The sequence below is a fragment of the Agelaius tricolor genome, unplaced genomic scaffold (assembly GCF_023055355.1).
Source record: "Agelaius tricolor isolate 1412-34295 unplaced genomic scaffold, bAgeTri1.0.p SCAF_1, whole genome shotgun sequence".
Lineage (NCBI taxonomy): Eukaryota > Metazoa > Chordata > Aves > Passeriformes > Icteridae > Agelaius > Agelaius tricolor.
The window spans coordinates 66,959,772-66,987,698 of record NW_027269261.1 but is presented as its reverse complement, the minus strand read 5'-3'; the positions used below and the strand labels follow the sequence as shown (position 1 = coordinate 66,987,698).

The window sequence follows — 27,927 nt, the reverse complement described above, 5'->3', positions numbered from 1 at the left end:
TCAGTACTGAAACACAAATATTTGCATATTCAGATCAGACTAGGTTATGCAATGTGTAGAACTACTGGATAGTGTGACCATAGAAAAAGTGTGATCCAGAGAAAATCATCAAAAGTGAAATGTTTTCAATTTTTCAGACCCCTGCTTAAGGCTTGATTTGTGAGAGATGCTAAGAGCTCAGGTCATCTATCCCAAGATCCAGAAACCAGCTGTGGAAACGCTTAATTGAAAAATTTTTATCTCTGTCCATGGAATAGGACTGACTATACTTGCAGAAAATCTTAGAACTGTAATCACAAGCACACTATATAAATACCAGCTGGCTTGACATTTTGTGAATAGCAGATTATATATATATATATATATATATATATATATATATATATATATATAATTAAAAAAACAAAAACCAAACATCAACCCTCCCTCCCCCGGAAAAAAAAGATGCCAGCTTCTTGCCACCTAGAGGTGAAACGCTAAAATCCTCATGATCCAGCAGCTAGCTACTTCTCAGACTCCAGTGTTTCAACAATTAATTGCCTGAGAACTGACATCAAATGCAAACAGCACTGGGATTCCAAACACTGTGCAACTTACAGAATATTTTATAAATTTATTTAAAAGTGGAAGCATTCTCTTTTTTTTTTTAATCTGTCCATTTGCCAAGGATTTGTTTGGATGATCTTTTATGAAGAATAGCTGGAAGGCTCCTTTTTTTTTTTTTTTTTTACTAGTTTCATGCCACGTTTCTCCTAATTACTCTTGATTAGAAAACAGCTTAGCAATTAACCCTGACAGGTTAGCCATCAGTTTGATAGCACTTTATGTCATCCAAAAGGTAGGGGGAATTTATTGTTAATTTCAGACAATTAGCAATGGGCTGGCAGAGCTCACAACAGCCTGAAAGCTCAATTTTCCAGAACAGCTGAGATAAATCACTGAATCAATTAAAACACATCAGTGAATGTCTGCAAGCATACTTAAAGCTAGCAAACAAGCCACTGAAAATTAGTGGGAGGAGAAAGACTAGTAGGGGGTTTTTGGGTGTTGTTTGGTGGTATTCATTTCAAGCTGTTGGTGTTTATTCTGCTCTGCTATTGGCACAAGTTAAATATAACTAAAAGCTAGTAGAATCTGGTAAAGAATAGGATCTAAAATGACTTTCCTTCCAAAGTGGTTAACTTTTCTAAAAGGCAAAGAGGTTGTTATTGCTAATGCAATAATTGCAATATTGACAATTGGTGGGCAGCAACTTTTCTCTTTTTTCACGTTCAGCTGTCCCTGTCATGTTGGACAGAACCTTATCTATGGGCTGGCTTTCCTAGGAGTGCCTGCGCTGATCCTTCTGATTGTTGGCTATGCCCTGAACAACCAGACTTGGAGGCTTGTTATGGGCAAAAGCTCTCATTTTGAGAGGGAGATGTCATCAAACTGGCTGCTGAAATGCAAACTGCTCTGCTTTGTCCTGTGCAGCATCACAGGGAGGGCACTGGTTGCTCCAGTCACATGGCTTGCAGTCACCCTGATAAATGGCTCCTATTATATCTGTGCTGTGAGCGAGTACATCCCTGTGCATTACTATGGAGCTGCTCCTAACATCACCGCTGCTGAGCGCAGCAGGATCTTGGCTACATTTCCCTGCGGGCAGCTGGTTCCTCCAGAGCTGGCCCGGGCGAGAGATGAAGTGATTCTCCTCCTCCGATACCAGTCACAAGTGAGTAACTCCTGTTGCCTGTAAACTTGATGGTAAGGGGTGAAGCTAATCCAGCAGGCATAAAACAAGATCAGTGTCCTCTGCCTTGAGTGCTAAATCTCCATGTGTTTTGAAGTATGTTCTTTTCTTTTAAGTGGAACTGACCTTTATAAATTACTATATCTGCTTGTCCCATTTGTTACCTGCTGCCTGAGGACATATTCTTCCTTGTGTAGTATCCTGAAAAATAATACCAAGTATGACAAATGGAAGTTCAAGAGCCAGGGAGGGTATGAAGTTTCTTCATTAAAGCAGAAGAAATGTGACTAAGAAGCCCAGGCTGTGAGAGCTTTGTGTGAACCCATGTAAAATCTTGGGGTTTAGATCAGACTCAATTCTAAAAGTTTGCATACTGGGTAAATAATAGGAGAAGCAACTTCTCTGAAGTTGTTACTTGAGAGAAAATTGTTTAAACAGGCTATAAGCTAATATAGTCTAGGACCTGTGTGGCCTATCTTATAATAATAATAGCTGAGAAAGCAATAGTCTTAAATCTTCAGAACTTTCTTGAACTTGAAAGGAGTAAGTGATTTTATGACATGGCTGCCTCCAGCAGGCATGGACTGGGTTTGGTGGTAACAGATGCTTTCCAGGCTTATACCTTGTTACTGCTATTATTTAGGAAAAGCAAGTAAAATTAATCTTACGGATTTTCTGGTGCTCAAAAGTTACCACTGTGAGTATTTCCAGGTCTAACAGTTTTCTTTTTTTTTTCTTTGGTAAGGTGGCTGGCTGGCTTTTGATTGCTGTAGTGGTCATCACTGTGTTCCTTTCTTACTGCCTGGCAAGCTGTTTCTCCCCGCTCAGCTTTCTACACTTCAGATACTGGAACAGCTATGTCCACAATGAGCAGGAGCTCTTTGATGAGGCAACCGAGCAGCATTCCAGGCTCTATGCCATGCAGAATGTAAGGAAGTTCTTTGGCTTTGTCCCAGGAAGTGAGAATGTAAAGGAAATTCGTATCCCATCTCTCAGGGAGTGGCAGGCCATTTCTGGACTGGCCTTTCTGAAACGAGTGGATAAGGAGCACTATGATTACAGCCTCCTCCATGACTGGGCACTCAAGGAGCGTGCAAGTGGAAAGTATCTGAGGATTGATGAAGATCCTGGGATCATAACACAGCTTTGAAGATCCAAGACCCCACAATACTTTGCAGAAAAGCAGGAACCTGTCTAGCTCTATGTCAGACCTGAGCTGCACTGGAACTTTCCAATACAGTATAACATTGATATATAAATTATGTGAGCAAGTGAATCTTGTTAATGTAGTCCACCAGCACCTGCTTACAGCTGCCTTTACTGATGGTGTTTTGACTCCTGTGGGATGTGGTGATCTATGCCTAGATTAGGGTGGGCTATTTCAAGCTTCAGCTCTCTGCTTTCTAATAGTTGTACTGAGAAAGTTATTTACAAATGCTTTTAATTTTTTTTCCATTAAAAGGATTTTTAAGAGGTAGACCTTGATTGGATCCTATGAATTGGTCCATTCTGTATAGAGCAAGGGCAGCTATCCAGCTTTTCCTTAGTGACACCTAGCAGAAATTACTTATTTCTCCTCTTCTGCTATTTATTTTTTTGTATTATATAGGTAATCTACACTGAGCTAACTACTAGTTAAGTCTGGGGCTACTGTAGCATGCAAGAAACATATGGGGAAATTTTATCATCAAAGGCTGAGTTTAGATACAATGATGAGAGAACTTTAAATTCAGATAAGGAGAAAAAATCTCCACTGAGGCACATAGTGGAGGTGTGTAACACATAGCAGCTGTATGAACAAACACTTAACATATGGCAAACTGAGCTGAAATGTATTCTGGCTGAAAGCAGTATCAAGGTCAGTCTCCTATTTGGAAATACTTCAAAATCTCCAAGGTGTTTGTGTGCTTGGCTACTGTACAAATAGCAAATGAGGATGGGAAAAATCTCAGTCTGTACAGCAGGGTTTGCTTTGCCTCTGTAAATTTGTAATTTATACATATTCTAGGCCCATGAAAATGACTGTGATTAAAAACTACTTAATTTTGTGAAAGAAGGCTTAATGATGTTTTTGTGTTAAGTCAGTTTGGTATGATATAATATTACTCATCTCCTCTCTAACCTCCTGTGCAGATGTTTCTAACTCTAAGTGGGAGGGAAATGCATGCCATAGTTTTTTTTAATGCTTCCTGCATTGCCTTGCCATGTACACATATATATGTGGGCTCCAAAGCCATATGCTACACTATAGGATGCTATCTTCTCCTAATAAATGACCCCAGGGGCTTTAAGTGGAAAAATCTAATTATTTAGCACATTTAATTAGAAAATGCAGGAGTCAGAACTGCTCTGTCCCTCTTCTCCTCATTAGGATAGGGGAAAGAGAATATAAGGAAAGTATCATGGGTTGAGATATGGACAAGGAGAGATCACTCAGCAATTACTGTCAAGGGCAAAACAGACTCCACGTGGAGGAATTAGTTTATTTTATTACCAATGAAATCAGAGTGGGATAATGAGAACTAGTTCTTAAAGTACCTTTCCCCACCACCTTCCTTCTTCTGGGCTCAATTCCACTCACAAATTTTCTACCTCCTCCCCTCCAGTGGTGCAGGGGGTGTGAGTGAATGGGGGTTGCAGTCAGTTCATCACATATTGTCTCTGCTACTCCTTCCTCCTTGGAGGGAGGGCTCCTCACACTCTCCCCCTGCTCCAGCATAGGGTACTTCCTCCCAGGGCCAGTCTTCATCGACTTCTCCAGTGTGGGTCCTTTACAGAAGCTGCAGTTCTTCAGTAATTGCTCCAGGGTGGGTCCCTTCCGCCAGGTGCAGCCCTTCAGGAGCCACCTGCTCCAGGGTAGGTTCCCTGCAGGGTCACAAATCCTGCCAGCAAACCTGTTGCAGGGGGGACCCCTTTCTCCACAGGTCTTGCCAAGAATCTGCTCCAGCACAGGCCCCCGGTGGGATCAAAGCCTCCTGCAGCCACCCACCTGCTCTGGTGTGGGTTCCTCCAGGGGCTGCAGGTGGATCTGTTCCACCAGGAACCTCTCTGGGCTGCAGAGGCACAGCTGCCTCCCTATGGTCTGCTGCAGGGGAACCCCTGCTCCAGAGCCTGTAGCACCTGCTTCACTCCTTCCTCACTGAGCTTGGTGTCTGCAGAGCTGTTCCGCTCACTCTTCTCTCTGGCTGCAATTTCTGTTGCTCAGGGTCTTTTTCCTCGTTTCTTAAACCTGCTATCCCAGAGGTGCTGCCACCATTGCTGATGGTGCCCAGCCTTGGTCAGCAGCAGGTCTTGGAGCCAGCTGGCATTGGCTCTGCAGGACACAGGGGAAGCTTCTGGCAGCTTCTCACAGAAGCACCCCTGTAGTGCCCCTGCTACCAAAATCTGGCCATGCAAACCTAATAAAAGGTAATGGGGCTGCATTGTTTATGTCAACTCCTTAGGACACAATGTACCTCTGGTAGTAAACACAACTTCTGGTTTAATTTTAAAAATATTTGTTTTTTTTTTTTTATTTAAGATGGAACACTGTAATCTGGAATACATGCAACTGATTTGTGTACCTGAAGCTAGATAGAAAGCTAGATAGTTTTTGATAGAAAACCTCTATGCTGATGTCTGGATCCAAATGACCAAAACCTGTGGTCTTTAGTCCATGTGAATTCTTTCCACTTCTATTATTTTACAGCACTACTGTAAAATGATGCAATATTTGCAGTTAAGAGTAACCTGTAAAATTATTTTTATATATTGCTCACCTGATTTTTAAATTAGGCTTCATGGCTTCTGATTTTGTCCTGATTACTATTTGCCCTGTATTTTTCACAATGACATGTAATTTAAAATAGAGTGGAAATACTGTCACTGTGAAGTCAGCCTGCCAATATACTAAACACACTATCATTTTGTTAGTATATATTAATCCATAGTACTACAGCTGTAGTATTTTAAGTTTTGGGGTATTTCCCTTTATTCCTCTCCTCTTTGAAACATGTCATGGATTGCTAGTGAAGGCACAGCTTTTAAATTAATTTATGATTACAGACAACTCTGAGTTGGTACAGTTAAACAGTCAAACTCTGCTGAAATGAATAATCTTACCCAATAATCCACTTAGAATTTCAGTTTACTCACTTGAGAATTATTGTCTTTATGCCCATGGCAACTTTTCTGAAAACCTTGTGCTTATAAAATGTATCTGTGGGAAAATTGCCAGCCATGGGGCCAGGAACGAGATGCACCTTACATCTACTCTGTGTACCACGTACCTATCAGGGTCTGCTGTTGTTTAACCCTCGTCAGTCTTAAATCCATCCTGGCAGGTAACCCCAAAGCATGGCAGCTCCCAGTACCGTTAGCCTTGGTGACTCCTGTTCTGCACACGCATCATGGCAATGCCGCCGATGCGATGGGACTCCTGAAATCACGGTGAACCTTTCCTGGGAAGTCTGCAGGCGCTGTTTAACTTCAAGGTGCAAATCACCAGCTGCATCGAATAAACTTCCAGTTTCTGGCAGAAATGGCATTTAGCTGCCTTCACGGTACCCTTACGCACTACCTGGAGCATCGCGTTTGAACCCCCATCAGTTTGCTGATCCCTGTAAATTTTCAAGGCAAGAACGTCCCAGAGTGAACCGTACCATCACTAGTCTGTGCAACACAGGGACTGCGGACCTCAGCTCTGCCAAGGCCGCCGCTCCCGGGAGGGGCGGGGAAGCAGCGCGGGCTGGGATCCAGCAGGATCCCTCCCGCACGCCAGGTACGCTCCGTCCTGCCCGGAGCTGAGCGCTGGAGCTGACCGAGCAGCGGGCACCGCGGCTGTGAGGGCACCGGGGACCAGCCGGGCCTGCTCCCCGTGCGCGGCCTCCCGCCATGGCAGCCGCGCCGCCTCCCTCCGTCGGTGCAGCGCAGCGCGGCCCAGCCCAGCCCAGAGGCGGCATTCCCGCCTACCGCGAGCGCGAGGCATGCTAGGAAGGGCCGGGACGGGGCCGGGACAACGCAGGCGCGGGCGGGGGTGGCGGCGGCGTCGCGGTGCGGGCGGCCCATGGCCGTGGGCGGAGGGCCACGATGACCGACTACAGCGAGGAGCAGCGCAACGAGCTGGAGGCGCTGGAGTCCATCTACCCGGACTCGTTCACGGGTGCGGGGCCGCGCCGGGGCCGGGCCGGCAGCCGGCGAGCGGGGGGAGGAGCGGGAGGCCGCGCCGGGGCTGCCGCGCGTCCCGCGGGGGTTCCGAGCGGCGCGGCTCGGGTGGGTGCTCGGGATGTTGGTTCGCTTTCCCCGGCCGGGAAGAGCAAGGCGCTCGATGGCCCCTGTGGCCCGGTCCGTGGGCTGCCCCTGCCGCGTTCAGCGCCCTGGCACAGCAGCCAGCCCGGCGTGGGCAAGCCGGTCCCCTGCGCTGGAAGGATGCTCTTCGGAGAAGCCTTTCAAAAGATGCAGCCCTGGGAATTGGTTTGTGTGCCGAGCGGTTTTCCTATCGGCTAGCAAGCTTGTCGCGGTCGTGAGGCATGGGATGTTTTGGGGTGCTTACAGATGCTGTTTCCTCCGTAAATTTATTGCCAGGACTTGCCTTACCTCGTTGCAGGTGAAAAAAAAGGCAAGCTTTAATTCCCTGGTGCAGCACGTTATACTGCTGGAACTTTCATGTAGTGGATACATTGGTTCATCAGTTTTTCAGGATTTTCAATTTACCATCAAACAATCAAGAGTATCCAAATGCTGCTTAATCCAACATGATTTTTGGCATTCTGTATCCAAAGAATATTAACAGTGGAAAAATTGAGGCATTTTCTGTTTCCTTCCTGCACAGTGTCTACTCTGCCTAGAGTTCCACAGCATCTTATTTGGCAGTAACTTCATCACACAAACGTTTGCCCAGTACAATTGCCTATTGCTTCAATCTGAAAATCTATTCAGGTCTTCGGTTTTATTTTAAAGATTATGTAAAGGTATATAAACTGATCTCTGATAGTTGGGGATGATGGTTATCTGAAACTGATATGGAAGTCATATTCTTTTATACAGCCTTTACTCTGATGCTTACTCAGAGTTATTGTTCACTCATGCTTTTATGCCCAAGAGAGGAAAGGGGAATAAAGATTGTAGTAGTACATTAGCAATTAGGCAAAAACTCAGTTGATACTTTGAGAGCATGTACACTAATTTGGGCACAGGTTATAATAGAGATGCAGAGCACCTCTTACATGAGTATGTGGTCTGCAACCCACAATTGTGCAATGAGGTTTTTAGCCTGGGAGAAATGCAGGTCACAGCTCTTGCTATGTTGTGTTGTCTGTCTTCTAGCTGCCTGATTCACACACTTTGATTCTAGTATGTTGCTTGGTTAGTAGCATTTCTTGCATTAAGCTGTTTTAAATATAGGTACCGACATACTGTAAAAATAGTCCACGGTCAAGAGTGCACTGGATGCTCATCAGGCACATTTAGTGCAGTAAAGCAAATCAGCTTTGGTAGCTTTCTGCATGCAGTCAGTGCACTACCAGAAGTTGCTTGATTTGATTTGCACTTTCTGGAACAGTGAAACCTCCAGAAGAGAAAGTTTTCCAAAAATGAAACCCTTTGGTATTGTTTGATGATGTATGGTCTCATTCAGAGAGACTCCTGGCATCACATTGTATGAAAATAGCTGTTAATTGAAAAGTATTACCTTAATAAGTTAAAAACACTGTATCAAGAGCTTACTTTCTTTATAAGTCTTTTAAGAAGTTCAGTTTCACTGATGTAAAGAAGTAATTGATTTAAGGACTCTCCCTGACTCTTGCTTTTTTCCTTTGAACAGTACTGTCAGAAAAGCCAACAACTTTCACAATCACTGTGACATCTGAAGCTGGAGAAAATGATGAAAGTAAGTTGATCATGTCTTACTCAGAAACTTCTCCTGTACATGTTTAAATTGAATTCTATCACCAACAGCTGTGTATACCTCCACTTAGATCCTTGTAGGGGCCTGGTACAGCAAACATTCCCTCACAAATATAGTTCAAGGATTTGGGTGATCCTTGTTCAGTTTGCAGAAATGTTATGCTGTCACTGTAGGACTGCTTTCTGCTGAATCTCAAAGGCTTTGTAGTGTAACTTCAAAAAGCATGGGTTGTCACCATCCTTTCAGTGGCTTACAGACATGTTGTGAGGGGATTTGTTTTCTGGCAACTGTGTGTGTGTGCCAGCTACGTGGGAGAGTTGAGTCTGTGTGCTGTGAATATGCAGCCCTTAAGGAGCAGTTCCAGAGCAGAAGGCTGTGGGTCCCAAGTCCCTGTGTATTTTTTGAGTACCAACAATTGCGTGGGCATATTGTAAGCAAGCCTTACTCCAACCAAGTTTGAAAGCTGCTATTCTGGATGCTATAACAGAAGGAATAAACTGGTGCTGCCTTGCTTAGTTTGAAAGGAATAAGCCCTGCTTAGAGTCTGTGTTGCACAGACTGCTGTGCTGCTGAGAACTGTGAGTCTGGAACTAAGGGAAAGCTTCTCCTTGGTGTTCTGGGAGGATGTGTAAAAGGAACTTGATTCTCTTTTGCCTTGTTTCCATGTTAGCCTGGCTCTGAGCAGTTTCAGATTGAATGCATTTTCCTTAGGCAGTTCTCTACTTAATAACTTGAACTGGACATAGTGTGTTTGTCCACAGTGTGGAGCCCTGGAACCCAACACAGAGGTTGATACTTCACCCAGGCACACAGAACCTGAGGTGTTAATATGCTGAGATTTTCTCTAGTTCTGTTATTACAACTCTTGCTGTTTTCCAGCTTCAGGTAGATTCTGAGGGAGATTACTGCTCTAGTACCTGTCACACCACGAAAGGTTTTTCAGTCTTCCTAAAGACCTTTCAGACATGAGTAGGTTTTAAAAAAAACAGTTGATGCAAGTGTAAACTTTATCATCTTAATTTCTTTGAACTCTTGGGTTATGTTTAAATCTGTTCATATTGTTTTAACGTCTGTGTAAGAAGACTGTTCCTTAGAGGCAAGAATATTTTATATTCTATAATCTTTAGGCTGTTGATGCAGTAGGAAAACATACCATTAAAGTTATACAGAGTTATCACCATAAGAATATGTGTTTCTTTATCTTGTAGCTGTCCAAACTACCCTTAAATTTACCTATAGAGAAAAATACCCCGATGAAACTCCACTATATGAAATTGTCTCACAGGAGAATCTTGATGATAATGATGTCATGGACATAATAAAACTGCTAGAGCAGCAGGTAAGAAAGACAGAATATCTTGCTACAGCTTGATACCACTTCACACATGGGCTAGAATTTCTCTCTCAAATCACTTGTTTTCAGAGGTATATGCTACTGATCTGAAACCTCTTCCATACTGTAGAGACTTACTTTGTGGTTTGAGTTTGGTGAATGACATCATTGAGGTAAGATATAGGGCTAATTCAGTGTGTGCAATAATGTAGAATAATGAAATGGAAGTGCACTAGGGCTTCCCCTCTTTTCCACTTCCAGCATAAGGTGAATTTGTTTAACTCTGTGTGTGTGTGTGTGTGTGTATATATATATATATATATATATGCCACATCGATTCTTGATTCTTTTTGATAACATAACTGTTTGGGGGGGTGGATCTCATCAACCTTTAGGATCAGTGAGAGTGCATTGTGAAGGAAAAAAGGAATCACTTCTTTAGTTTCAGGAATTTCTGACAAGTCCTCACTGCCTTAAAATTGCCATAATATATTATATGGCATAATATGAAGTGTCTCACTTCAAAGAAGCGTGTAATAGAATTTAGGTATAAACTGTTCCAAGAGAAGAAAGGTCCTGAGTGACTTGTCTCTTATGATTTATGATATTCAAATTTTAGAGTTGTGTTTCTACTGTAGGTTTTAGTTTATTAATGAAAAAGCCTTTCAGAAGATATGTATAATGTTTAATAACCCAATCACAGACGTTCGTCTTTGTGTTTTGCTGTACACCCATTTGGGGATAACTGACTTGATTAACTGGCTGGTTGAATTTGAATTTTACAGCAAGCTTTTGAGACTGGTGCAGAATGTGTCAGCTGCGCCCTCTGCATTTGCACAACATCCTGCTTTCTATAAACATTTATGCATTCAGGTTCTTCTGTTTCAAGTTTTCTTCTTTGTGTTGTAGGCAGAAGAAAATTTAGGAATGGTAATGATCTTCACTCTAGTCTCAGCAGTACAGGAGAAATTAAATGAAATAGTGGATCAAATAAAAACGCGAAGAGAAGAAGAGAAGAAACAGAAAGAAAGAGAAGCAGAGGAAGAAGAGAAGGTGTGTAAAATAATGTCTTCAATGAAAAAGAATTCCAGCTTCTTTAAAATGCATTGGTTTGATGCAGGAGCAGTTCTCAGTTGCAGTGGGAAAAGAACAGCTATTCTAAAGATTATTTAATTGAAACGTAGACTGTTAAATGAACTTAAGTGATCTTTTTTCCCCCCTTTTTCTTAAGCAGTCTTTTTAGAGTCTAAGTGCATGTTCACAGTCCCTTCTAGCATTACTTTCTAAGGGATTTTTCCCAGATGAAATCAGATTTGCTGTAGACAATTTTTTTTGCTGGAAGAAGGGGAAGCAAGAGGGAATGGGGAGCAAAAAAGACTAGAATATGTCATGCTGCACACGGGCTCTGTGATTTGAGGAAGGCTGTCTGCCTTGGTAGACTGAGTGGATAGGGTGGAAGCAGTGGGACCAATCTTCAGTACTTGTTTGCCCTCCTGTAAAATAGTTTCACCATTTGTGGATTGTGCTGTGATAAATCCAACCGATGAGTCTTCACTCGCTTTCTGAGAAATAGCTGGAGGGTGATGGGACTTGGAAGGTTCTGTATTTCTGAAAATTGGCAAAGAAATATCTGAGAAAAAATAATCTTTTTTTTTCTGTTTCAGCAATATAAAATGATTAATATATTTTAATAGGCAATAATTCAGTGTAGATTGCACTTAAGTGTTGATAAGAAGTGCTGCCTACTTATAAATACACTACATTAGTGGGGAGTTGTGAACTATTGCTCTCTAGGTCCAAAAGGAGTATGCAGGGTTCTTCCACGAGAGTTTTCACCTCAGTATAGTTCTCTAAGGAGAGACTCCCATGACAAAAACCACAAGAATGTGTTCTTTATATACTCTCAGGATTAGGATTAATTTCTCAGAATACTTCACAGCAAGCAGTATATCTGGAGTGTTGTAATTTAAATAATTAAGAGAATGCTTATCTTCACCTGTAGCTTTGCAAGTTGTGTTTGCAGCCTTGTTTTCTATTCTTCCAGCAACGTTTTCATGGCACTCCTGTTACCATTGAGAATTTCCTTAATTGGAAAGCCAAGTTTGATGCAGAGCTTCTAGAAATAAAAAGGAAAAAGATGAAAGAAGAAGAACAAGCGGGCAAAAATAAGCTAAGTGGTATGTTTTAATACTGGTTGTGAAATTTCTGCAATGCTATCAACCTATAATGACAAGTCTAAAAGTAATTTTTACACCGATGATAGGTCTTAGCATCCTCCTGCATAGTCTGCATGGCTTAGCTTTGAACTGGTTCTCCTGTGATGCTGGATCTACTTTTGACCTGATTAACTGAAAAAACATAACCAATGCGGTCATGCTGTATCACTGTTCTGTTTTCTCCTCACTTCTGGCTAGTTTTGATGAAATGTGACAGAGATGGAAATTTTAATGGTATTAAGTTTCATAAAAAGCAGTACAGGACAGGGGACATGCTTGATTTCTCTCTGAAGGGTATGCATTTGGGAATCTGCAAAGATGAGATAACAGAAATCAGGCTTCTAGTTTTCCTGTTCTTTAAAGTATTGTTACTATGTGGTGTCTCTTTTTCTCTATAAAAATGTAGTTTGTGAAAGCTTCCCTTTAGAAAATCAAAACCAAACTTATTCTCAGATGTCATTAGTGTGATTCCAGTATTACCATGGACACCAAGCAGTCTTGCTTGTGGAAGCTTGCATGAGCAATGTAGATGGAGGACAGATGATTTATGTGGAAAGAGTCCTGAGCTTTTCTTCTTGTCCCTCCTAGTCAGAAAAACTTCACTCTTCTGTAATGTTGCCTTCACAGCTGTGTGTGTGTGTAGGAGCTGGTGATTTGTGTAGATCCAAGTTGCTTTTTGAATGGGAGAATTTATGAAAAAAGGTGGAGGAGTCAGCTGATTTCCTTCCCAGTTCCCACGGAGGATTTCTTGTGGAATGCAAGATGAAGACTAAATGAATGCGGAATGCAAGATGAACACAGGCTCTGGAGTGTAAATTTTTGCTGCCCCCCATTATTAAACTGTTAATAACATTACAGTGACCCATTTCACTTGTTGGTATGGATGAATCCTGGATGAATGAAAAAAAAACCAGAATGGGGAGCTTACAGAAATTAGCAGTTAAAAGCAGAAAAGGCTAGAATTGGTTGATTTGAAAAGACTAAAATACACATGCTGACTAATTGTTGCCTTGGGTTGAGAGTTGCTTCAGAACTGTACTTGCTTTTATATTGTTTTTTATTTTATTTCTAGGTAAACAGCTGTTTGAAATGGATCACAACCTTGACACCTCTGACATCCAGTTCTTGGAGGAAGGTAAATTCCTATTTGATTCCACTACTGAAAGTCAGTGGCTTAAAAAGGTCAAAATTCCTAAGCAAAATCTGTGTTGCATTTCTGACTTAACATCTTGTATCAGAATCCCTGAGAGGTACTGCTTTGCAGAGTGAACAGAATTTTAACTTTTCCCAAAACCAAAACCTTTTCAAGATGATAAAGTGTATTTATTTGCAGCCTTGTGCTTGAGGTGATCTTACTTACGTTGCTTCTATTTAAATGATTGGACTGGGAGCAAAACAGAAAAAAAAAACGAAAAAAAAAACCAAAAAAAAAAAAAAAAAAAAGCAAAGCAACAACAAAATTAAAAAAAACCCAACTCAGCCCTGATTTCTTTTTTTCTAATAGCCAGCCTTCCCTGGCTTCAAGCATAGGCCTTGAACTTTTGTCATCTATTCTCTGAACCTCAACACCAATAGTAAACATCTTGCAGGTCAAAATAAATGTTACTGGCTTCTGTGCAACCCAGTTCTTTTTCATGGTTCCTGCAGATGGGCCTCTTACCTTACCTAAAATACTGACCTGGTGCCAGATGAAAATTCTGTAAGCCTGGGCCAGAAAAATATTAAACGTGGAAAACCAGTTGGAGATAAAGCACATAAAAGCATACGTACTCACAGTAACATACCTGTTTAATTTGCTGTACCATTTTTTAGTATCCTAGTTTAAAATACCCGAGTTTTGAGGTAAGACAGTTCTTTAATGCAGCTGGATTATCTACTGGTATCACAAAACACAGGCAGAAGAGAGTCAAGATTCTTCTCTGCAAGTAACAATTTAAAACAAGCTTATGAATGTCAATGAGTATAAACTTAAAATGGTAGTTATGGGGAAGTTTAGTTTCTTTAACAGGGAATAATTTAATCTTGTCTTCCTACAAAATACCTAAATTGAAGGTGGTTTGTTGATGGCATATTTGGCTGCCTCAAGGGAGGAACAGACTTCTACCTGGGCTCTGTGCCCAGATGATTTGAGATTAATGTATTAATTTGTAATCCTGTTGCTAGTGATGATTAAAACTGCCATACTTATTGCTGCTTGCATTCTGTCATAAATGCAACAGGTTACTAAGTTTGTTTTAATATTACGGTAGCATGTACTACTAATTTTCAGAGGATAATGGCATTATCTTGTATAGGTGGCTTCAAGCCCAGTGAAATAATAGAAACTTTATTTGGTGACCAGAAGATGTCACTGTTGATATATAAAAATGAAATACCAGTCCTCAAGTTTTATCCTTAGGTCAGCAGCATCTCTTTCAGAAGAAAATGTGAAAGTAGCCAAAGCTTCATCTTGCTTCTGAAATTTAAATCTGAAAGCCAAATGCATGCATGTCAGTATATGGTGTGTAAGGAATTTTTTATGAACCCTGTGCATTTATCTCACTAGGATGGTAGTAATTATTCCAACTGTGAGGTCCTGAGCTCCTGCTTTGGTTGTCCTGGGGAGAAAGAATCTCTGCTTCTGGCAAATGTAAATGTTAATTTCCTGCTCCCAATGAATTCTGAAGTTCTGTGTGACATTTCTCTTGACTGGGTTTTGATACCAAGAAAAAAAAAACTTCAGCTGTAGAAAGACAAAATGTGGCATTTACTTTTTGACATCTATTTGATGTATAAAAGCCAAGTAAGCTAGCAGTTACCTACATTGAAGAACTAATCTTGTATGTTTTGTTGTTAATGTTTTCCTTGTTGCATGAAATTAAAGTATCTTTCTATTCCTTACAGCTGGAAACAATGTGGAGGTTGATGAATCTTTATTCCAAGAAATGGATGATTTAGAGTTGGAGGATGAAGAGGATGACCCTGACTACAACCCTGTTAATTTAGATAGTGATTAGACTTATTTGAACTGATTCTGTCATCAGTATGGACATATGTAAGGAGAGAGGGGCAGGCAGGAAAGCCACAGCATCTGTGGTTTTAGTAATGTGTATTGTTTTTCTTTTTTCTTAATTTTTTTTTCCAAAGAAAAAAACCAACATATTTTAAATCCAGGAGAATGGTCTTCTGATGACTTTCACTATAAATAAATTTACTTAATATTTGAAATGAAAAATTTGAGAAATATTGATCTGTCTGAAAACACTTTTCTATTTTCTCTAATTTTTTTTCTCCCTACTTCTGTAATTGTCATTTGAAGAGAGTGGCAACATGCAAGATGGAAAGATGTTACAGCAAGCACTAAACACACCTGCATCTGAATGCTGAGCAGCTTTTCTGCTGTCTTCCACCTGGGGTAAACATGGGCAGCTATGGTGAATAAAAGGGATCACATACTATGCAGTTACTTATTTTTTGTTCCTCCTGTGGAATTTTTTAATAATTCAAGTCAGTTCTGGTGCCCCAATTTATCAGCTGTAGATAGACAGCACAAGTCACCTTTACTGTACAGCCTTATTAAAGTCCAGTGGAAACCATCTCCATACAATTAGAATGATTTTTTTTGCCGTAGTCATGAATAATATTTTCAAAATAGTGAGTTCAGGTCAGGAGGGGGGAAAAAAATCAGAATGTGAAGCCTCTTGAAGTTTGGTTGGTTTATTCAGAGATGGTTTGGGTTTTTTTGAATGTGTGCCTCAATGAACTTCTATGAAAAATCAAAACCCACCTTAGGAAAATGAGTTTGCTTTTGGCAGCAGACTGTATTGAAACACTATGAGTGGAGTGCACATTGCAGCAGCAGGGCTTACAGAGTGCTCTACAGGTTTGAATGTAACTGGTGTAGTTTTAGAAGCATTGTGTTGGCAGCCTGTAAAGGTTAGCACAGAATGCAGTAAAGCTACACATCAACTTGGGGATGTTGCCCATCCTTCAGAGTTGTTTCTGGAGCTAACAGCTGTTGGACTCCTCCCTTACCACCTCCAAAAAGCCCAAACTGCAAGAACTGCAGTGTTTAAACATGCTGTGTTTGAAACTGCAGTGCTAGAGCGATGATGGTGTCAAAAGACAGCTTTCCAAACAGAGAGACAGGCACCTCAATGATTAAACACTGTGTGCTGAATTTTAAACACTGTTAGTAGACTGCCTTAACTGTGCCAGCTTCAATCTTTGAAGAAGGTTGCACTAAAGTATCACATTGCTTAGAGGAATAATAAATTTATGAATTTTAGTATTTGAAAATTCCATAGTCAAGATGAGAAATTTAATTATGGAATTAATTTAATGGTTATAAGATTCTCTGCTCATATCACTCAAGAACATCTGTTTAGGATGACCTCCTTTAACCTTTTTTTTCCCCTTTTTTTTATTCAAGGTAAATGAATTTCTAGTAGATAGAAATAAGTGTTTAAGTACCCTGTAAATACTTTTATAAATTAACCATGTGCCTTTGTTCCTACTGTTGTCCCTTTGATCTTTTTAATTTTGGCTACTAAGAACCCTAGATAAGCATCTAGGTCTCAATGATAATGTTTTATGTTTCAAAGCAATAAGCAGGATCTGTGCTCCAACAGAGTTACCAGATACATTAAAAAATTGTGAGCTAATGTGATATTAAATCTTGTCTTTTCCAAAGAGACAGTTGGATTGAAAGCTTCATAGTTACTACATCCAGCTTCCTGTGTAATTGCTAGGATGCTTTAAAATGCTCTTCAGCGCTGAACTTATTTCTGGTATGTGTCAACTCAGCTGCATAAAACTCCATTTAATTCCTAAGGTTGCTTTCCATTTCTAGCTATGTATGTTTAAAACTGCTATTTTTTCATTAAAGGAGTGAATTGGAGCTCTCTAAATTTGGACCAAATCCAAGAATCCTGTGTAGTCTGTGCAAATGTGATAATCAGAAAATTTTCCAAGTGGATCACTGATAAGTCATTTACATATGAAAGAAAGTTTCTCATGAACTATATTTCTAGAATAATGAAATTTTCTAGTCTGTTTTCACACTAACATATTTATTGGTTTTCATGCAGAGAATGTATAGCTTAAAAATGTTAAAATTATGTAAAACAAGTTAAAATGTGAAAATGCGTTTTTGCTGTTATATTTCAAAGCAGAGGAGATAATAAGGGTTGACGTGACAAAGAAATTGCATAAAATCTGTTCCTCCAGGTCCTTGGAAGAAGTTGTAGCGATTCAGTCTGAACTGCAGATTTGTTTAGCTTTGTTAGCAATTAACATCTGAAATAAAAAGGGAATTTGACTGAGAATAAGCTTGGCTCTGTGTGTGTGTGTGTTAGTTTGCTAAAGTGAACAGAGAGAAGGGTTTTTTAGCTGGGATATTTGAATTTGCTTATCTACTTTGGATTAAATTGAAAACTAGTTCATATTAACTGAATAAAACCCCATTTATAAACTTTGACAGAATTACAGTAATTTAAAATCCTGGTGCTGACAACCTTTCTTGTATGTTGTTTTTAACTGCCTCAGTTCAAAGCATGCACTGTAATGCATGGAGGCAATAGTGAGTTGCAACACTGCACCTTGACCAGAGTGAATTTAGTTTTGAACAGGCTGCGTTTTGAATAGTTGGTGCTAGAGCTCTGTTAAAACTCAGAGGATGGTGCCTACCACATCAAGATGCCAGGGGTATAATCTCAAGCATGCTGCAAAACCTAGGATTTTGCATCCAAATTATGATTGCATTATTGGCATCTCTCCTTTTCTTTCTGTCCTTCCATTTGTTTGACACCTGCATCACAGACCAGGGCTAACATGGAGCTGATAGTCCCCCAATTCCCAGGAACTCTCTTCCCTAGTCTGAATCCCTCTAAGTGTCCTAACTATTTAAACCTTTCACAGCTTAAAGGCCACTTCTACATACCTACTGAATGAATGCATTATTGTAACTATTTTCTAAAATTTTACACGTATTTCAGAAAAATCAGTGATTTATGGATTGTAATATCTGTACATGTTCACATTTCACTGCTTCCAAAAATAACAAGTTCTTATTGCCAGAGCACATGAAACATGAGAGAAAGCAGTTAAGGCTCTTACAGCTGTATTTGGGTGTCAGCATAGAAGGCAGTCTAAAGGAAAGGGATGTAGCTAAACTCCAATTACAATAGGTGGATGCATGATGGTAAAGCTGGTAAAACAAAAGCACCCTGTACTACCTCTGCAACACACTCCACCATCCCTCCCAGCCATCAGCTCCCCTCCTGAAGGGGCAGGGCTCTGACATTCAACCAGAGCAGCACATCCTAGGTAAAAGGATGTAAAATGCCTCAAACACCCAAGACACTTGTTTCAGCAGACAGCTCCAGCCTCTAAAATGGCATTAACCCCGCACAACAGAGGCACTAGTCAAAACGCAGTGTCCTTTTGGGATATACATTATAAAACACAGAAAAAATAGAAATTAAAAAAAAAAAAGGATGAAGTGAAAATAGAATAAACACTTTTTAAAAATATATTAATTTTATTCATTCATGGTAGAAAAGGAATATTTTCTTCCTCTACCCCAAAGAACTGTCTTGCACAGCACCTAAAGCACACACACACTATTTTGGACACTGCTTTGTTAGACCTCTCAGCCAATGCCAACACTGATCCACCTCCTAAGCGCACGGAGTCAAGTGATACATCTAGAGAAGCCAGCTAATTGAAAAGAAGTTTACTGGTAAATTAATCCCTGGTGCAACAGACTGAATTGTAAAGAAACAGAGGACTGGTCACAGTGGCAGCATAAATACATTTACAGAGGTAAACCATGACAGGAACTCCAATGAAGTAGCTCCATAGTATCTTTATCCACTGCTGATTACCAACGGTGCATAATTTGCTACAAGACAGTAGGTGTTGCTAATTCTAAGCAACTAAGAAAATAACACATTTTCTAGTGAGACAAGGACCAGTATACCTCACAGTTACATTTGAATCAGGATGCCAGAGTTTTGACTGAACACAAAAACTACAGGTTTACTCCAGTGTTGTGCTTTCCCAGAGCTCTGAGCATTTATGGAGACACAGTTTAAGTCTAAAAATTGTTGAGTTAAGGTCACAGTCCAGAAGTTTAATGTTTTGCACCCAGCAAGTTCCAGAAGCAGGTTACAAAGGTATCCTTTAAGGAATCTTCTCTGATGTTAAGACCTGAGAAGCACGGCAGCGAGCCTAAAAACAGGTGGGGAGAGAGGAAAAGAAAATACTTTGATGAACAAAACCAGCACTTTAAAGAGCTTCTTCCAAATTTGCAGTTTAGTAATCTTAATGAGTGTTAGGGGTTCCGTTCCATCTTACTTAAATGGGAGCTTCCAAGACAACACTCTAAACAACTGATATTTTTTAATATAAATCAGATTTTTGAAAAGAAGAAAAAAGTGGCAAACCAAAACCAAATGAACACCACCACCCTCACCAAATCCAAAACAACACCTTTTTTACACTGTGTCCTGAATTTTAAGGCTTTTTTCCAGTATGAGGAGAGGATGGTCATTTTTCACTGATACTTCTGACATGTTCAGGGCCAGAAAACACTTAAGACAATACCTCGTTTCAACATACACATTAAATATAGCTGAGCAAGTGATTCACTTGCCAGTTATTTCATTGTTTAAATAAAAGTGTGTCCTGAAGCTTGAACATGCTGAACAGTGCTGATACGACACCACAGAATTGGAACACCTCAGAATCAATTTGTTAGTGTAGGAAAGAAAAAGCTTAAGAAACAAAAACCACATTTGACAATCTGCTGAAAACTTCTAAGGTCTTAAAAAAGGTAAAATGCCCCAAAGTCAAACACATGGATAGGATTCATAATAATTTCAACAGCTCAAACCTCTGAACATAATTTTGCACTGTGAGTGTTTGTAAGTAACTTACATGCTCACAGTCAGTTATTTAGGAGAAAACATTGTAAGAAAATGGAAAATTTAAAAAAGCCCAATTTACATCTGCAAACAGCTGAAAGCTTCATACAAGACCTAGAAGTTGTCAGTTGCATCAAGGTGGCATTCATTTATATACAAAATGTTACTGGTTTTGATATCCTGGGATTATACAAGCAGAAAGCAGGAGAGAAAAAGATCAAGGAAAGTGAAAAGATGCAAAAAATTCACCATGCAACCATATATGCATATGGATTCAAAGAAGAGATGCAGATGGTCCTAAATTTTCACAAACAGAAACTGTTTTCTGAGATACTTACAGCTTTCTCTTCCAAAGAGAGCACCCCATCTACAGCCACTATCTGATATTGCTTTTCTTTCAGGTTACCCACAAATTTCTGAAGTAGTCTGAGACCAGTTCCATCACTGTTTTGTTTCAGCAGTTTCTGCATTTGTTGGGAAGAACATCCTGGGTCAAACAGTAGCAAACATAAACTTCTGTTCTTCTTCTCCTCTATTCCAACAATAGTACGACTGTGACCTATTATGAAAACAAGAGTTTCAGTAGTTTAGAAACACAAATCCCATTTACTACCTTGTTACTTATAACTGATTTTCAGATCAAGGAAGGCATTACTCAGAATTTAAGAAGACAGTTATAAGAGTACATGTCAAAAAGCTGAAATCCCAATCACATTCAGCTCTTCCATCCAATAAAAATACAAACTTTAATGTTGTTCTTATGAAATAGGAAAATTACAGGAAATAAAACCAAGCCTTCAATTAAACAAAGAAGGACTAAAAAATGCTGCTCTGAATTGCAGTACATATAAAGAGAGATAGAGAATAGTAAGAAACCAGCACATTGTGACACTGACCTTGATGTTGCAAGTAGATAGGTGGTTTGGAAGTACACACCACCTTTGCACCACCTTCATTATCTGCAGAATAGTAATGCAAAATCCACTCAAACAAGCGAGGGTGTGTACCCATAGGGCCAGTGGGTTTGTGAAAGTCAATGATTTGGCACCTACAAAACATTGAGAATGAAAACAACAAAATTTCAAGCAGGCTGCTTCTTTTCACATCTGGGTCCCTGCCTCCTGCACCCAGTGGTCCTTACTTCCTTATTTTTTGATACAAGAGTAGGGGACATAATTACAAAGCAATGAAACATATACTGTCACAAACTGGAAAATTTATTACATAAGAAAGAAGTGCTCTATTCTGTTCAGTCTAACAAGAACTTGGGAAACTTGCAGAAATTAATGTTACATTTTTTTGTATGTTATACATGTATGCTATAGAATCCAATTAAAAGCCATAGAAAATAGATGAAATTCAGATTCTTTATGAGAAGAAACGTTCAGAGAAATGAAGTTTTTAATCAATGCTTTAATTTATGCATATGTGGCATAACTCAGCAGCAAGTTTCAATGATCTAAGCAGTTACTCAGTTTATATACCTCCTATAAATAGCTACATGTACCTGTAAGTAGTTATACAGCTTCATGCTGCATTAAATCAGGTTTGTTTATATATGGTTAAATTTAGTCACTAAGGTGGCTTCATCATCACACAGTTGGGGATTCTAACCTTTAAAGTTACAGGACTTAAATCAGCAGTTAATAATAGCAACCACAACAAAAAGCAATATTTACTTTATCCTGAGACTGGTTAACAGTGAATAAATTTCACATGCTCCTATCCATGCTTTGGAACCATGTAATCTGTTGTTGAAGTGAGATGCCCCATGAGGATCAAAACCTTCTCTCCAGGCATCTTCAATCATGGACTGAATCTTTGGGATACTAGGAATTAGTGTAGTATCTGGAACAGAAAAGCTTTTGAATTGTTGTTACAGTGACTGAAATAGTCTATTAATTAAAACTATTCAGCTTCTTCTATAACAGGCAGTTGATGTTACAAAGATGCACTAAAAAAACTAAAGGCAAAACTTCAACCACACAATTTCTTGCCAGTATTCACCTCTGACTCTTCCACAGTAAGTTCCAGTGGTATAACCACCATTTAATAGGTATCATTGACCTTGTAAGACTTGCTGGGTAAATGAAAAGGCAAAACATCAGTCAGCAGGTTGTCATCCAAGGTACGTGGAACAAGCAGCATTTTGTTTAATACCTCTCAGACAGTCATTGTAGAAGCTGTTTTGCAACAGTGAGGAAAGGAGCATTTGGAAATTCCTGTAACCACAACCCCAGCCTCTGTCACCCAGAGATGAGTGGAAATGATCTACTCCTGCTGAAAGCCACACACGTCTCACATCTTTGTTCTCACTCTGATAGTACTTGCACAATGCTTCAATGACTCCTAAAGAAGACAAAATATGAAGTTTATCTGTAAAAGGTACTACTAAATTTACCAGAAGATTCCTTCCCCAACTTGGAACAGATACAGATTAATACAATTTATTTTAAAACTTCATTACATTTAGAGCCCAGATCACAAAAGCAGTGGAAATTGCCCCTATTTAATTTCAGAGGTCTTTAATGAATTTATGTACTATGAAGCTTTCAAAACTAGATCTATTTTTCCACTGTTGCTACACAATGATTATTTTAAATTAAACAGCTTGGACTAAATTATGAACTGTGATAGTCAAAGGAGCTATTACAATGATATAGAAAAAGTATGTTATCAATAAAGCATTCCTATGTCCCTGCCACTCCAGTACAACCTCATCTTAAAAACATGGCAATACTTCTGCATACTATGTAAACCTTTTATTCCCTCCAACTTATTTTTCCTGGAGAAACTAAGAGGGGAAAAAAAAACCAAAAAAAAAAGGAATGGCAGAAATGGCACAGAACTTGAGAATCACTGCAAATATTTTGAAATAATACTCTTATAGGATATTCTGAGTTCTCCTTTGTTACGTGAAAAAATATGCTTGGGAATGCTCTCTCCAATTCATATATGTAAATTCTCAAAGTCCTTTCATAGCCATGCTGTTGTGAAGAGAATTATTCCATAGTCTCCACAAATTATTTTCTAAGAAATCTAAATCATTACCAAGAACGAAAACTTTAAATGTGTTATTTCCATGTAATCCATTTCACAGAAGAAATTTTATTTTACCTGTCAAGAACCAATATTCTGGATATTTTGTAAGCCAGAACCACCAGCAATAGGCTCAAAGACCATTGAATTGTGGTCTTGGAAAGACAAGGGAGCCTTTGAAAGGGACACAGAGACCCATCTGCCCTGTGTTTCTGCACCAACTATAAAACATTCAAGAGAAGATGTACCAAGTAGATGTCTACTCCTCCCAGTCCTCTCTTGGGCTTTGTAATCAGGTGAACACTGTGCTTACCTGCAACCAGCTTACACAATATAGCAATTAACAGAAACACAAGACAAAAAGCTGCTGCAAATTTGAACAGCTACACTGGATTAGGAACCAATGAGTACTAAGCAGTGATCAAGCACAGAGTCAAGGGCAACCAGCTTGTGATAAGACATGTACATCTTCTGATACATATAATACAACTATCTGTGCCCTTAACCAGACAACTTGGTTCCAAGTTCCACAGCAAAAAAAAAAAAAAAAAAAAAAAAAAAAGAAAAGAAAAACAGGCTGCAAGTTAGAACACAGATTAAAAAGATTAAAAAGATACCAAGATATGATTTCATTTCCTTATTTAGGACTTTAGGACTGTAACAATTTGGATTGATCTAGAAAATTATGATTAGAACTAGGACACAGCCAATATTAAGCAATGAATTATACGTTCTGTTAAAGACTGGTTTGGTCACTACAATCTAAGGTCTAGAAAGTACAGTTTTAGTTGTATAATTTCAGCATCTTTACCTGATGTCTTGGTTCTCCCATCATCTATACCAGAAGCCAAACTTTCCATCATGTCAGCTTTTCTCTTATGATATTCAAAGGGCTGCATCCTTCCTCTATCAACTTCTCTTTCCATATTCTTTAGATATTGCTGCTTGAAGCCACCAGAATTATCCAAACCATACTGTCTCTGTTAGGGATGGAATGCACATGATTTAAATCACATTTTTAAAATTCATCTTTTTGTCCATGCAGTTTCTCAAAATCACTATCAGTAACTTTGAAAAAATGTGAGACATAAAAACTTCAGAATTACAATTATTTTAGAGCTGAAGACCAAGCTTCATTCCTGAACATGAATATGGGACTAGGAAAGCCACACCTGGAAGAGCAGACACATCCCTCTGCTCCCTCTTGTCAGAGCCATTGGCACAGAGGCAGTCTGGCAAGGAGGTAGTGTGAGTGGGAAGTGAGTTACCAGGGCTGTGAGATGGGAGACAGAGGGAAGCAGGACCTGGAGCAGGTGATGGTATTCCAGTAAAGGACAGCCAGGATGCTCAGAGCCTTTGGCACTCTGGCAAGGAATATGCTCCAGGCTGTACTGCAAGGCAGAGCACAAGAGCTGGCTGGAGCAGAGGCAGCAGGTGTTCTGGGAGAGCAGAAGAGCAAGCACAGGGAGCAGCCAGCCCCATCCTGAGCCAGCACCACTCAAAGCTCTAAAGCCAAGTAGCTTAAGGCTGTCATGTCCAGCACTCTGCCAGGATCAGCATTGCCAAGAGACTGAATTTGCTTCCAACCCATCCCTGCACCATTACCTCAACACAGACTGTGCGGCTTGCACAGTCTGACCTCGTAAGGCCATTCCAGACATTACAATTCCAAGATACTCAGCTTCTAAAGGCACAACTGGTTTCAAGTTTACAATTCAGAAACAAGAGTGTACCTGCAGCTTTTCAAATTCTTCTCTCTCTCGCTTCTCTTCTTCTGATCTCTGTCGTTCATCTTCCTCAGTTTGGAGCTGCCGAGCCAGTTCTAGATCTCTCATGTCTCCACCTGACCCAGGAAACATTTCAAAGTGAGGGGACTTGGTCAGGAGGGCAGTAACGCTTTGAGGTATCATTTGTTTAGTTTTTAGAGATTCCTTTCTAAGCAGACATATGTAAACACAATTGGGCATTAATTTTAGGAGATGCACCCCACATTATTTTGAGCTATTAGCAATGAATGCTGAACAGGACTGACAGCATTCAGTCTACCAAGACTCAGACTCTTGACTTGAACAAAGCTCATGCAGTTACTGGAGGAATTACTTGGCAAATAATGCACATACCTGCAGCACTGAGAAGACAGTTTTTGTTTACTGCGTTTCACTTCACTATTAGCAAGAAGTCTCAGCTCCTTTAATACCACTTATTAGCATCTAGGACCACTGCTAGCAGTCTCACAAGGAAGTGACAAAAATTTACAATTGGAGAACTGAATAGGGAATCCCTAAGATTCTCTTAGCCATGTTATAAAATAAAATTAATTTAGATTTTTTACTTTAACGCTATGATTAATGAATCGGCAAAGTATTTGCAGAAATAAATTGAGAAAGAAATGAAGTTTTCATAAGCTATAAATTCTCAACTCATCACAGTGGAATGTGCCGCTGTAAACTCCACTTATGTAAACCTTCTATAGAGCTAGAAAAACAAATATATATCACTGTTGTCTTTTAAAGATTTTTTGCTCCAAGGTTTTCCTTTGGCTAGCATGCAGGCAACCATGCATAGACTTCCTTATTAGCCTGGTAATAAACGAGAGCACTTGGGCAAGTGATAGGACCTTAGCTATGTTAACTTCACTATACATGCGTCCAAATTCCCTTTAAATACAGAAATATATATTTTTTAAATTTCATGTGAGATTCTACACTCTTCTTCACAACATGCAAATACCTGCAAATGCTTTCAAGTATTATCAAGCCTGTGCCCTTTCACATACCTTCTGAAAAGTTATGTTCCTCTAAGTGTAAATTCACATGTTCTTCAAGAATCTGAATGTTTGTACAGGTAAGACTACACATAGGACATTCATATAGCTGTTCAGTGTTTCCTGTGTCTGAAAAAGAAATTCAGTTCCTTGATTAATGCAATTCCTGTGGTTCTCTGCAAGAATCACCCCCTAACTGATATACAATCTAAAACAAATACACAGTGATGAAGTTTGTGTTGCCACTGAAATTCCTCAGTGAAAGGAAGCAAATTCTAAACAACTGTTACTCTCTTCAGCAGTTAAGAATTTGTACCTAAATACATGAAAAATTTAAGACATATTTTCCTTCTTTTGATTAAGTTTTTCCCCATTTAACTTACAGATCACAATTTGCTATGACAACATTTGTACCAAGAAATGCTTCGTCTGAAATATCAAACCATTAATAAGAAGATGTGTTCTGCTAACAGAAAAATTTAACATTCATGTAATAACACAGCAGTTGTTGGCCTGAAAGAATAAAAAGTGGTGTCATTCTTATTTTGTTGGTCTTCCCACATCTCCTCAAATAAATGTTCTTTCTGCAGTTTTAGGATTATTATTGAGGGTACCACGTAGTATAGGTAAAATTCAAAAGGATTTCTGGAGATTACATAGTCCCTGGTAGAATGGTCACATTAAATAGGTTAAGTTACACACAGCTTTTCCCAGTCATTTTTTGAATAATTCCAAGTATAGACTCTTCACAAACTCCCCAGAGGAACATATTCTAGTGTTTAACCACTTTCACAGTTGAAAGAAGCATTCTTGCATTTAAATAGCATTCCTCGTATTTTGACTTGCGCCCACTGCCCGTTGATCTGTCACTAGGAACCACAGACAAGTGCCTGACTCCATCTTTACAGCTCTCCTCGAGTCCCTAGGATTTATCTGCACCTTCCTCTGTTCACGAAGCACAAGAATTGATACCCTGTGTTAGCAGTTTCTGGAAGGCATTTGTCCCAGCCAAATGTTTATTACTGGTTGGAGGAAAACTTGGTGGTATAATCATCTACATTCACCAGAAGCATTTAACTTAACCCTGACAAATACAGTTTCCTGAAACCTGTTAAATACATAAAAAACTAAAACACCTTAATACAACTATTTTTAAAGCAGAAACTGCCATGCAGGCAAGTAAATTATTCAAACCCTGCATTAGTTGCACACATGGAAGTAAAATGTTGTTCAATGCTAAGACCTGGGTGTGGGGTGGGTGTGTTCTTGGGGGGGGGGGTGGGGGGGGATTTGTTACGAAAAACATTTTAATCACAGATGATGCAGTGTGGTTGACTGTACAGGCACATTTTGCATCTTAACCATCATTTATCTAGTCAGTATATGTAGCTTGTTTCATCACAAATGTTAGTCTAAGGGTATTACCCACCAGCAGAGATGCCACCCTTAAGTTTCTTAATTAACTACCAGCATTCGGCCAGGTAGACAAAATAAAATTCTCATCACACCCAGAATGAACTAATTAAATTAGCCCATTAAACTACACTACCTAAACACATCACTACTTCCTTTGCTCCAACTTTATCCCCCGGCCGGTTCCTCGTCCTCGATCCCCGCGGAGACCCATCCCACCCCAGCGCCGCTCACCCGTGCCCGGGGCGCCCAGCAGGTGCCCGTGCCGCGCCCTGACGTGCTCCTCCAGCTCCCGCCCCGCCGCCTCCCCGCAGAACGGGCACTCGGGCGGCGCCCCGGGGTGCCGGGAGCCCGGCGGGCCCGGCTCCGGGTGGGCCGTCTCCATGTGCCGCCGGAGCTCACCGCAGTCCACGGCGACGGCGCAGAGCGGACAGCGGGGCTGGCGGCGACACAGGGACGGGCGCCGTGGGTGCCGCCCGGCCGCCGCCTCAGAGGGCAGGGCCCGGCCGCACACGTCGCACAGCACCATGGCCGCAGCGGCGCCGCGGACACCGGGCCCCTTCACCGCCTGCCTTCCTTCCTTCCTTCCCGCCCGCCGCGCCTCGCGCCCCGCCCCTCCCGCGCGCGCGCTTCCCGCTGG

General features: G+C 40.3%; 3 protein-coding genes across 5 annotated transcripts; 2 read left to right on the top strand and 1 right to left on the bottom strand.

The window, feature by feature from the left end:
• The first annotated feature begins 439 nt into the window (after positions 1 to 439).
• CALHM4 (calcium homeostasis modulator family member 4) lies at positions 440 to 3,991 on the top strand. The gene is made up of 2 exons (XM_071438208.1): positions 440 to 1,714; positions 2,478 to 3,991. Exons 1-2 carry the CDS (start codon positions 1,157 to 1,159, stop codon positions 2,880 to 2,882), a joined length of 963 nt encoding a protein of 320 aa, XP_071294309.1. The 5' UTR covers positions 440 to 1,156; the 3' UTR covers positions 2,883 to 3,991.
• A 2,719-nt stretch (positions 3,992 to 6,710) lies between these two features.
• On the top strand, positions 6,711 to 17,473 carry RWDD1 (RWD domain containing 1). Its single transcript, XM_071438179.1, has 7 exons — positions 6,711 to 6,872; positions 8,532 to 8,597; positions 9,824 to 9,954; positions 10,858 to 11,001; positions 11,993 to 12,125; positions 13,237 to 13,299; positions 15,048 to 17,473. Exons 1-7 carry the CDS (start codon positions 6,800 to 6,802, stop codon positions 15,158 to 15,160), a joined length of 723 nt encoding a protein of 240 aa, XP_071294280.1. The 5' UTR covers positions 6,711 to 6,799; the 3' UTR covers positions 15,161 to 17,473.
• A 1,191-nt stretch (positions 17,474 to 18,664) lies between these two features.
• Positions 18,665 to 27,925, bottom strand: ZUP1 (zinc finger containing ubiquitin peptidase 1). Of its 3 annotated transcripts, none has more exons than XM_071438147.1 (9): positions 27,522 to 27,925; positions 25,887 to 26,003; positions 24,844 to 24,953; positions 23,922 to 24,090; positions 22,232 to 22,420; positions 22,079 to 22,151; positions 20,968 to 21,119; positions 20,410 to 20,630; positions 18,665 to 19,376 (listed from the first exon to the last, which is right to left on the bottom strand). In XM_071438147.1, the coding sequence occupies exons 1-9, from the start codon at positions 27,814 to 27,816 to the stop codon at positions 19,329 to 19,331; spliced, it is 1,374 nt and encodes a 457-aa protein (XP_071294248.1). In that variant the 5' UTR covers positions 27,817 to 27,925; the 3' UTR covers positions 18,665 to 19,328. The 3 variants fall into 3 exon arrangements, with proteins under 3 accessions (XP_071294248.1, XP_071294255.1, XP_071294240.1); XM_071438154.1 differs by lacking the exon at positions 22,079 to 22,151 and adding an exon at positions 21,751 to 21,919 and having other exon boundaries at positions 27,690 to 27,925; XM_071438139.1 differs by lacking the exon at positions 22,079 to 22,151 and adding an exon at positions 21,751 to 21,919 and having other exon boundaries at positions 27,522 to 27,924.
• Positions 27,926 to 27,927: the final 2 nt, after the last annotated feature.